The sequence below is a fragment of the Glandiceps talaboti genome, chromosome 13, assembly GCF_964340395.1.
Source record: "Glandiceps talaboti chromosome 13, keGlaTala1.1, whole genome shotgun sequence".
NCBI classification, from domain to species: Eukaryota; Metazoa; Hemichordata; class Enteropneusta; family Spengelidae; genus Glandiceps; species Glandiceps talaboti.
Window position 1 is genome coordinate 22,260,027 of NC_135561.1, and position 13,392 is coordinate 22,273,418.

Consider the following 13,392-nt stretch of genomic DNA (forward strand, 5'->3'; position numbering starts at 1 on the left):
TAAGTGTAAATCTCTATGCAGTCTATAAGCCACGTTAACTTTATTTTCACCCTACTATATAAGTGTAAATCTCTATGCAATCTATAAGCCACGTTAACTTTATTTTCACCCTACTTTATAAGTGTAAATCTCTATGCAGTCTATAAGCCACGTTAACTTTATTTTCACCCTACTATATAAGTGTAAATCTCTATGCAATCTATAAGCCACGTTAACTTTATTTTCACCCTACTATATAAGTATAAATCTCTATGCAACCTATAAGCCACGTTAACTTTATTTTCACCCTACTTTATAAGTGTAAATCTCTATGCAGTCTATAAGCCACGTTAACTTTATTTTCACCCTACTATATAAGTGTAAATCTCTATGCAATCTATAAGCCACGTTAACTTTATTTTCACCCTACTATATAAGTGTAAATCTCTATGCAATCTATAAGCCACGTTAACTTTATTTTCACCCTACTTTATAAGTGTAAATCTCTATGCAGTCTATAAGCCACGTTAACTTTATTTTCACCCTACTTTATAAGTGTAAATCTCTATGCAGTCTATAAGCCACGTTAACTTTATTTTCACCCTACTTTATAAGTGTAAATCTCTATGCAGTCTATAAGCCACGTTAACTTTATTTTCACCCTACTTTATAAGTGTAAATCTCTATGCAATCTATAAGCCACGTTAACTTTATTTTCACCCTACTTTATAAGTGTAAATCTCTATGCAATCTATAAGCCGCTGTGGTGTGGTGTTGTTGACCCAGGGTGCTTGCTGTGGTGTTGTTGACCCAGGGAGCTCGCTGTGGTGTGGTTGACCCAGGGTGCTCGCTGTGGTGTGGTATGGTTGACCCAGGGTGCTCGCCGTGGTGTGGTTGACCCAGGGTGATCGCTGTGGTGTGGTGTTGTTCACCCAGGGTGCTTGCTGTGGTATGTTTGACCCAGGGTGCTTGCTGTGGTGTGTTTGAAATCAACACAAAAAGTGTTGAGTCCATATGTTAGCGACTTACTGCTGCCAGTGTGAGCACATATGAAGACATCATCCCCACTTTTGTCACAGTCGATCACTCTCTGCTGATACTCATTCAGTACTAAATTATCATGGCCAATGTATTGCATTGCACATTCAACTTGCAAGATTGAAGACATGTTGTCAAAATTTGAAACACTGAAATAGTACAGCTGGCTGATAAGACTACACTAATATTATTTTGTGTCATAAGAGGTTACAGCTCATGATATATGCAAACAAGTCTCCCCCCTCAAATACATTACTTCTATGTGACTGAATGGAGACATGATTTTAAAAAAATTAGTGGCAACTAAAAAATACTGCAAAGTGTCTGAAAATGCAGGAAATTGATCAAAAAGATCAAAGGTCAAAGGTCTCAAAAGATAGCTTGCATCTGATAATATGGAGGTATAGACATGTGAATGGAGTCTCTATGTATTACACTTTTTGAGTTATGCAGTAGATAATGATTTTTAACTACAAATATGGCTGCCACTCCGTAATTGTGATGTGAGCACCAAAAACAATGTTTGTGTATAGTTCTTTTCTTCAAAATAAGTTGTAAGCAAGATTGAATAGAAATTGGCAATAAATTATTATGTAAATACTACGGTAAAGATGGTCACCATTCAGTCAAATTTGCATACTAGTATATTCCAAAATAAAATGATGTGCATATGTTCCATATGATACGACAATTTTGTGTAAGTTTTAAAACAAATTGGTCATTGTAGTTCGTAGAAATGACATATTATGGACGCATACACACATGCACAAATGCACAGACACACAGATGGCGCCCATTTTAGTAGCACCCCAATTTCACCTCATTCATAACTAACTTACCTTCTACAGTTAGTAACACTGATGCAGTATTTTCACCCCATTCATAACTAAATTACCTTCTCCAGTTAGTAACACTAATGCAGTATTTTCACCCCATTCATAACTAAATTACCTTCTACAGTTAGTAACACTAATGCAGTATTTTCACCCCATTCATAACTAACTTACCTTCTACAGTTAGTAACACTAATGCAGTATTTTCACCCCATTCATTGGTGGCTCTACAAGTATAATATCCTTCGTCAGATTTGATTACACTGGTTATCGTCAACTTCTTCAGTGAAATATGAAATCTTTCAGAGTCCTACAATTATAATAGGATTGACAGTGTTTCAAATGTTGACTGACTTACATTGACCAATATTAAATACCTCTCAATTGTGTGTTGATATAGACTTTAAGCATGTCTAATGGATGAAATGGGTTGTTTTTAGATATTTGACTGTGATGGTCATACTCAAATACAATAAAACCCATACACAGATCAAAGTCATGGTCAAATACAATAAAACCCATACACAGATCAAATCTCATCATATGGCTATATGGGCACTTGCTGTAATCTATGGTCTTATCGTTCCTGGGCTGTTGTAAAATAAGTTTTCATTTGGTCATTTTCATGAATATCACAGAAGACAGTGATGTGCATACGGAGACAACAGTATTTGACAGCCACTTATGAGTCATGAATATTCCTTGCTCATCAAATACATATGCATAACTGAAAACTCCCATGATGCAACAAAGGTACCATTACTAGAACAATGAAGGTGTCATAGAGATTCCATTTGGTGTTTCTTGGCAATCACATGAAATGTATGAGGTTTGAAATCATGAAATGACTCGCCAGAACCCAAAGTTTATGAAATACCTTAAAGTTTATTTCCTGGAGTGGCATTCCCCTGTAAGCAGAACAGATCACATGCGGGTCAGTCATAATAAATTATTAATTAAAAAATATTAATTATTTACATAAATTAAGTCACATACCACGATAACATTCTGATGTGGATCCAACCAATCAACTGTGGCTGTTGGTATAGAGATACTCTCACACTGGAACTCCACAACAGAACCTACTGGCACAGTCTCTGGGGAAGGGGTGGTAATGAATCCAGGACGACCTGTATACCAAACATAATATCAACACCATCACAGATAATACATACATACATACATACATACATGCATGCATGCATACATACATACATACATACATACATACATACATACATACATACATACATACATACATACATACATACATACATACATACATACATGCATGCATGCATGCATGCATACAGGCACGCACGCATGCATGCACACACACACACACATATACACATACATACATACATACATACATACATACATACATTGTACATACATACATACATACATACATACATACATACATACATATATACATACATACATACATACATACATACAATGATTACAATGTAATGTAATGTAGAAGTGAATAGTATACTGAATAACACTGCAACGCAAAGTAGTGAACAGCACAGTGGATAACACTGCAATGTAATGCAATGTAGAAGTGAACAGCACAGTGGATAACACTGCAATGTAAAGTAATGTAAAAGTGAACAGCACAGTGGATAACACTGCAATGTAAAGTAATGTAAAAGTGAACAGCACAGTGGATAACACTGCAATGTAAGGTAATGTACATGTAATAGTGAACAGCACAGCACTATAAATGCAATGCAATATAATATAGTCAAGTACAGTACGTTTTGCAATTTTTAGACAACTCACCTATAACTGTTACAACAGCTGATTCACTCGTCCTTTCTTCATTTGATATTAATGGATTATTAGCTACGCAAGTATACACACCCATATGATGATGTTGTACTGGAGTAACTGTTAACACACTCAGTGTTGTTGCCAGGGTAACCATACCATCTGAGAATGGTTGTCCATTGAAATACCACTGTATTTCTGGTGGTGGTGAACTGTAAATATTACATTGTAGTTGTACGTCGTCTCCAATGTGTTTGACATGAGATGTTGGATTCACTGAAAAACTTTCAGCGATATCTATTTTGAAGGAAAAAAGTTAAAATCTTGTCAAACAGATAGTGATTAGCAGAGGTATTTTTAGTGGCCATATGGATCACAAAGGGGTATTTTAGTGGCCATATGGATCACAAAGGGGTATTTTAGTGGCCATGTGGATCACAAAGGGGTATTTGGTGGTCATATGGATCACAAGGAGGTATTTTAGTGGCCATATGGATCACAAAGGGGTATTTTAGTGGCCATATGGATCACAAAGGGGTATTTTAGTGGCCATGTGGATCACAAAGGGGTATTTAGTGGCCATGTGGATCACAAAGGGGTATTTTAGTGGTCATATGGATCACAAAGGGGTATTTTAGTGGCCATGTGGATCACAAAGGGGTATTTTAGTGGCCATATGGATCACAAAGGGGTATTTTAGTGGCCATATGGATCACAAAGGGGTATTTAGTGGCCATATGGATCACAAAGGGGTATTTAGTGGCCATGTGGATAAACAAGTCTTCCATTGAAAACATAGTCCCAACTTCTGTGTTTTATGGCAAAGTTATTGTGCAAGATAACCCAAGTTTGGTGATTTGACCTTGAAAATAAAATAAAGCTGGTACTTGATAATATGGGTGTAGGCACTTAAATAAAAGTCACTATGTATTATACCTCAAAGTTATGGTGCATGCTGTGAAATTTAACAACAAACATGGCTGTCATTCGGACATTATTAATTTGGCTGTAAAACAAAGTGGCATTCATATGTATCACATAGTATGATACCTTTCTACAAGATTTGGGTGAAATCAGTTGGTGCATACCAGAGATGTACAGGTGAAAACACGCATGCATGCACGGATGGATGAACAGAACTCAATGTACATGTATGAGTCCCCTCCGAGTTGTGCTCGTTGGGGACTAATAAATATGAGTAAATACTTACAGGCAAGAGTTAAGACAGCTTCATGGCTGACAATATTTTCTGTTGTGCTGGTCACTTCACAATGATATGATCCAACATTTCCTTGATTTGCCTGTTTAATGAGGAGAGTGCCATTTTCATAGACATGAAAATTATCTCCACTTATTGGTTCAATATTGAAATACCAGGTGTATGTAACAGATGCTGCTCCTCTTACGGAACAATGAAACCAGGTGGGAGTAAGTTCTGCTGTGATGTGACTGGTTGGCTGTGAGATGAATTCAATACAGAGTGTTCCTGCAGGGACAAAACAGGCAATGTCAGTTTAGTTGGTTAATCTAAAACATGACTTTCATCAAATATGTTCCTACAGACATTATATTATGATGTTATCAACTGAAGTTATTAGCATGACCTCAGCTGGACCAATAGAGCAGGACTTGGTTGACTCTACTAGGTGATGAATTAATTAATAAAATCAATGTATTTTGAAATTGCTTCAATTGCATCTAGCACCTACATGTATGTGGCATGTTGTTTTTGGACTGCATTTGTTACAACTTGAACTTCACAGGTTAAGGCTTTGAATTCCCTCAACAGCACAAGTATGCAAATCATTATGTAAATTAGGGAATCAGAGTCATATCTATCCTGGGGAGAATACAGAAAACATTCAAACACACACCTACATGTAAACACAAGCAAACACTTCACAATGCCTACGCATAAAGTATTATGAAACAAACAAACAAACACTATGAATTAATGATGAAGCCCTCGACAATGATCTAACAGTTAAAGTGATTGGAAAGTACATTGTCTACACCCTATATTATCTGAATGTAATTATTACTAATACAGATACATTGTCTACACCCTATATTGTCTGAATGTAATTATTACTAATACAGCTACATTGTCTACACCCTATATTATCTGAATGTAATTATTACTAATACAGATATATTGTCTACACCCTATATTATAAGATTGTAATTATTACTAATACAGATACATTGTCTACACCCTATATTATCTGAATGTAATTATTACTAATACAGATACATTGTCTACACCCTATATTATCTGAATGTAATTATTACTAATACAGCTACATTGTCTACACCCTATATTATCTGATTGTAATTATTACTAATACAGATACATTGTCTACACCCTATATTATCTGAATGTAATTATTACTAATACAGCTACATTGTCTACACCCTATATTATCTGAATGTAATTATTACTAATACAGCTACATTGTCTATACCCTATATTATCTGAATGTAATTATTACTAATACAGATACATTGTCTACACCCTATATTATCTGAATGTAATTATTACTAATACAGATACATTGTCTACACCCTATATTATCTGAATGTAATTATTACTAATACAGATACATTGTCTACACCCTATATTATCTGAATGTAATTATTACTAATACAGATACATTGTCTACACCCTATATTATCTGATTGTCATTATTACTAATACAGCTACATTGTCTATACCCTATATTATCTGAATGTAATTATTACTAATACAGATACATTGTCTATACCCTATATTATCTGATTGTCATTATTACTAATACAGATACATTGTCTATACCCTATATTATCTGAATGTAATTATTACTAATACAGATACATTGTCTATACCCTATATTATCTGAATGTAATTATTACTAATACAGATACATTGTCTATACCCTATATTATCTGAATGTAATTATTACTAATACAGCTACATTGTCTATACCCTATATTATCTGAATGTAATTATTACTAATACAGATACATTGTCTATACCCTATATTATCTGATTGTCATTATTACTAATACAGCTACATTGTCTACACCCTATATTATCTGAATGTAATTATTACTAATACAGCTACATTGTCTATACCCTATATCATCTGATTGTAATTATTACTAATACAGCTACATTGTCTACACCCTATGTTATCTGAATGTAATTATTACTAATACAGATACATTGTCTACACCCTATATTATCTGAATGTAATTATTACTAATACAGCTACATTGTCTATACCCTATATCATCTGATTGTAATTATTACTAATACAGCTACATTGTCTACACCCTATATTATCTGAATGTAATTATTACTAATACAGCTACATTGTCTATACCCTATATCATCTGATTGTCATTATTACTAATACAGCTACATTGTCTACACCCTATGTTATCTGAATGTAATTATTACTAATACAGATACATTGTCTACACCCTATATTATCTGATTGTAATTATTACTAATACAGCTACATTGTCTACACCCTATATTATCTGAATGTAATTATTACTAATACAGATACATTGTCTATACCCTATATTATCTGAATGTAATTATTACTAATACAGCTACATTGTCTACACCCTATATTATCTGATTGTAATTATTACTAATACAGATACATTGTCTACACCCTATATTATCTGATTGTCATTATTACTAATACAGCTACATTGTCTATACCCTATGTTATCTGAATGTAATTATTACTAATACAGATACATTGTCTACACCCTATATTATCTGAATGTAATTATTACTAATACAGATACATTGTCTATACCCTATATTATCTGATTGTCATTATTACTAATACAGATACATTGTCTACACCCTATATTATCTGAATGTAATTATTACTAATACAGATATATTGTCTATACCCTATATTATCTGAATGTAATTATTACTAATACAGCTACATTGTCTATACCCTATATCATCTGATTGTCATTATTACTAATACAGCTACATTGTCTACACCCTATGTTATCTGAATGTAATTATTACTAATACAGATACATTGTCTACACCCTATATTATCTGATTGTAATTATTACTAATACAGCTACATTGTCTACACCCTATATTATCTGAATGTAATTATTACTAATACAGCTACATTGTCTACACCCTATATTATCTGATTGTAATTATTACTAATACAGATACATTGTCTACACCCTATATTATCTGATTGTCATTATTACTAATACAGCTACATTGTCTATACCCTATATTATCTGATTGTCATTATTACTAATACAGCTACATTGTCTATACCCTATATTATCTGATTGTAATTATTACTAATACAGATACATTGTCTACACCCTATATTATCTGATTGTCATTATTACTAATACAGCTACATTGTCTATACCCTATATTATCTGATTGTAATTATTACTAATACAGCTACATTGTCTATACCCTATGTTATCTGAATGTAATTATTACTAATACAGATACATTGTCTACACCCTATATTATCTGATTGTAATTATTACTAATACAGATACATTGTCTACACCCTATATTATCTGAATGTAATTATTACTAATACAGCTACATTGTCTACACCCTATATTATCTGAATGTAATTATTACTAATACAGATACATTGTCTACACCCTATATTATCTGAATGTAATTATTACTAATACAGCTACATTGTCTATACCCTATGTTATCTGATTGTAATTATTACTAATACAGATACATTGTCTACACCCTATATTATCTGATTGTAATTATTACTAATACAGATACATTGTCTACACCCTATATTATCTGAATGTAATTATTACTAATACAGCTACATTGTCTATACCCTATATTATCTGAATGTAATTATTACTAATACAGCTACATTGTCTATACCCTATATCATCTGAATGTAATTATTACTAATACAGATACATTGTCTATACCCTATATTATCTGATTGTAATTATTACTAATACAGCTACATTGTCTACACCCTATATTATCTGATTGTAATTATTACTAATACAGATACATTGTCTATACCCTATATCATCTTATTGTAATTATTACTAATACAGATATATTGTCTACACCCTATATTATCTGAATGTAATTATTACTAATACAGATACATTGTCTATACCCTATATCATCTTATTGTCATTATTACTAATACAGATACATTGTCTATACCCTATATTATCTGAATGTAATTATTACTAATACAGCTACATTGTCTACACCCTATATTATCTGGATGTAATTATTACTAATACAGATACATTGTCTATACCCTATATTATCTGATTGTAATTATTACTAATACAGCTACATTGTCTACACCCTATATTATCTGGATGTAATTATTACTAATACAGATACATTGTCTATACCCTATATCATCTTATTGTAATTATTACTAATACAGATATATTGTCTACACCCTATATTATCTGAATGTAATTATTACTAATACAGATACATTGTCTACACCCTATATTATCTTATTGTAATTATTACTAATACAGATATATTGTCTACACCCTATATTATCTGATTGTAATTATTACTAATACAGCTACATTGTCTATACCCTATATCATCTGATTGTAATTATTACTAATACAGCTACATTGTCTACACCCTATATCATCTGATTGTAATTATTACTAATACAGCTACATTGTCTATACCCTATATTATCTGAATGTAATTATTACTAATACAGATACATTGTCTATACCCTATGTTATCTGAATGTAATTATTACTAATACAGATACATTGTCTATACCCTATGTTATCTGAATGTAATTATTACTAATACAGCTACATTGTCTATACCCTATATTATCTGAATGTAATTATTACTAATACAGCTACATTGTCTATACCCTATATTATCTGAATGTAATTATTACTAATACAGATACATTGTCTATACCCTATATTATCTGATTGTAATTATTACTAATACAGATACATTGTCTATACCCTATATTATCTGAATGTAATTATTACTAATACAGATACATTGTCTATACCCTATATTATCTGAATGTAATTATTACTAATACAGATACATTGTCTACACCCTATATTATCTGAATGTAATTATTACTAATACAGATACATTGTCTACACCCTATATTGTCTGAATGTAATTATTACTAATACAGATACATTGTCTACACCCTATATTATCTGAATGTAATTATTACAAATACAGATACATTGTCTATACCCTATATTATCTGATTGTAATTATTACTAATACAGCTACATTGTCTATAAGCTATGTTATCTGAATGTAATTATTACTAATACAGATACATTGTCTACACCCTATATTATCTGATTGTAATTATTACTAATACAGATACATTGTCTATACCCTATATCATCTGATTGTAATTATTACTAATACAGATACATTGTCTACACCCTATATTATCTGAATGTAATTATTACTAATACAGATACATTGTCTACACCCTATATTATCTGAATGTAATTATTACTAATACAGCTACATTGTCTACACCCTATATTATCTGAATGTAATTATTACTAATACAGATATATTGTCTATACCCTATGTTATCTGAATGTAATTATTACTAATACAGCTACATTGTCTATACCCTATATTATCTGAATGTAATTATTACTAATACAGATATATTGTCTACACCCTATGTTATCTGAATGTAATTATTACTAATACAGATATATTGTCTACACCCTATATTATCTGAATGTAATTATTACTAATACAGATACATTGTCTACACCCTATATTATCTTATTGTAATTATTACTAATACAGATATATATCATGTTTTCCATCACTTTCTAATCCACAATTAAACTTACAAATAATTTCAAATAATACCAAAATCTACACTGTAAGTTGTAACCTTTCAAAAGTAAAATATTACAATTGATGAAATACAACTTTGAACTTACCTGAGAGAAAAATTGCCCAAATAAGTTGCAAATATATCAGTGGATGATACACATATACACCAAACATCATTATTTAGATTTCAAGAACAATTAACATCTCCCAAAAGACCTGAATGAAATACATATACCTCGTTAGAGAAAAAGTGTGCCCTTAGTTTTAAAATCATCAACAAATATAGGCAATAAATTGGTACTGTGTAGAATCACTATACAGTGAAATATCACAACTACAATACCAATATAGACTACCGGTAGTACTGTATAGAATCACTATAGACTACAGTGAAATATCACAACTAGAATACCAATACAGACTAGTACTGTATAGAATCACTATAGACTACAGTGAAATATCACAACTAGAATACCAATACACACTAGTACTGTATAGAATCACTATACAGTAAAATATCACAACTAGAATTATACCAATATAGACTAGTACTGTATAGAATCACTATAGACTACAGTGAAATATCACAACTAGAATACCAATATAGACTAGTACTGTATAGAATCACTATAGACTACAGTGAAATATCACAACTAGAATACCAATACAGACTAGTACTATATAGAATCACTATAGACTACAGTGACAAATTAATACTAGAATACAAACACAGACTAGTACTGCATAGAATCACTAGACTACAGTGACAAATTAATACTACCAATACAGACTAGTACTATATAGAATCAATATAGATGTACATACATATATACATACATACGTGTATAATATACATACATACATACATACATGTACATACATACATACATACATACATACATACATACATACATACATACATACATACATACATATCAAATTCTTTTAATTCCAACTTTAATACATGAACATACACAATACCTTGCAGAAAATCATACTGACTAGTGAACGAGTTTCTCTTGGTCACTTATGACAAACGTTCACTTGATATCTGGTTGTTATAGTACCTACATCTCATACATACATACATACATACATACATACATACATACATACATACATACATACATACATACAAACATACACACACACACACACACACACACACACACACACACACACATACATACATACATACATACATACATACATACATATACATACATGTACACTGGCATGTATACACATGGACATTTCACCATGCCATTAGCACTACTTAACCCACGTTCAGTTGTGCTAAAAACACATTTTTGACCCAAACCATATACATGTACTTAGTAACTTAATTTAGTATGTTGCAATCATTTTCATTTAATCAATTTAACATCTACATGTACACACTATTTCTTCCTTCTTTCCTTCACCCCCCCCCCCCCCCCACCCACCCACCAAACAGAGAACCAATTGGTGAGGCAGTTTTTACATTACCGGTAAGGTGTTTACACAATGTGACATACATGTACATGTAGATACAACACACATACGCACACGCGCGCGCGCACACACACACACACACACACACACACACACACACACACACACACACACACACACATACACACACACACACACACACAAACACACTTCAACATGCCTATAGCACTACTACAGTTCTGTTGAGTTGGGCTAAAAATAGAAGAATTTGATCTTAGATTTGTAGTAGAGGGTTTAGGAATACATGTACATCTTATATAGAATGATATGTTATAATATTTATATCCAGTACCCTTACATTTCAGTATGCATCATAAACACAGCTGTTACAAATTAGTCACAGTCTTTTGCTACAATGTATAGGCATAGTGGACATGTCATGCATAATTAATGAATACTGTTTCACTGAAAGCCAAGTACTACATGTTGGTTTTATTACTCTTTACATGTAAAGAGTAACTGTATAAATATGTTGATATGACTGAGACAGGTCATTTTGGAAAACAAACTCAAATTCACAACATAAAAAGAAACATTATTCAGAATGGAAGGAAGTATTTAACAAACATTGTCACAAAATATGTATACACAAAAATAGATAACTGTCATCTGGTCATATACATGTACATGTATGGAATGGCTTCCCATATGAGCAATTTTAAAAATGTATCAATCATGTGAAGCTAGGACACAGTCGTCCCATATGACATACATGTCCATATGTACATGTATTGCAAGTACATGTACATGTGTTCTTCTAGTGATTTCAAATGATAATATCAAACATACAATGTACACGTACCTAGTATAAATATGAACTACAGTAAGACAATTTTGAAAACAATCAAACATTTTTTTCTTTGTACTTATTTTAATCCTTCAATCGATTTCCAGTTTCTTGTAGTTTTTGAGTTTGTATTTTATAATCCTTAATTACAAATAGAAACACTGTTTCTACATACCAGGAAACACTGCAGTTTCCACATACCAGGAAACACTGCAGTTTCCACATACCAGGAAACACTGCAGTTTCCACATACTAGGAAACACTGCAGTTTCCACATGCCAGGAAACACTGCAGTTTCCACATACTAGGAAATACTGCAGTTTCCACATACCAGGAAACACTGCAGTTTCCACATACCAGGAAACACTGCAGTTTCCACATACCAGGAAACACTGCAGTTTCCACATACTGGGAAACACTGCAGTTTCCACATACTAGGAAATACTGCAGTTTCCACATACTAGGAAACACTGCAGTTTCCACATACCAGGAAACACTGCAGTTTCCACATGCCAGGAAACACTGCAGTTTCCACATACTGTGAAACACTGCAGTTTCCACATACTGGGAAACACTGCAGTTTCCACATACTAGGAAAC

At 32.2% G+C, this 13,392-nt stretch overlaps 1 protein-coding gene across 3 annotated transcripts in view; it reads right to left on the bottom strand.

The window, feature by feature from the left end:
• The window catches only part of LOC144444615 (contactin-4-like), an 81,137-nt gene that overhangs the window by 63,890 nt on the left and 3,855 nt on the right, over positions 1-13,392 (bottom strand). For all 3 annotated transcript variants that reach the window (XM_078134102.1, XM_078134103.1, XM_078134101.1), the window contains exons 2-6: positions 10,620-10,728; positions 4,840-5,115; positions 3,642-3,926; positions 2,847-2,980; positions 2,025-2,160 (exon numbers count right to left, since the gene is read on the bottom strand). In XM_078134102.1, coding sequence (XP_077990228.1) covers positions 2,025-2,160; positions 2,847-2,980; positions 3,642-3,926; positions 4,840-5,115; positions 10,620-10,689 — 901 coding nt within the window. In that variant the 5' untranslated portion in view covers positions 10,690-10,728. The remainder of the gene's footprint in view (positions 1-2,024; positions 2,161-2,846; positions 2,981-3,641; positions 3,927-4,839; positions 5,116-10,619; positions 10,729-13,392) is intronic.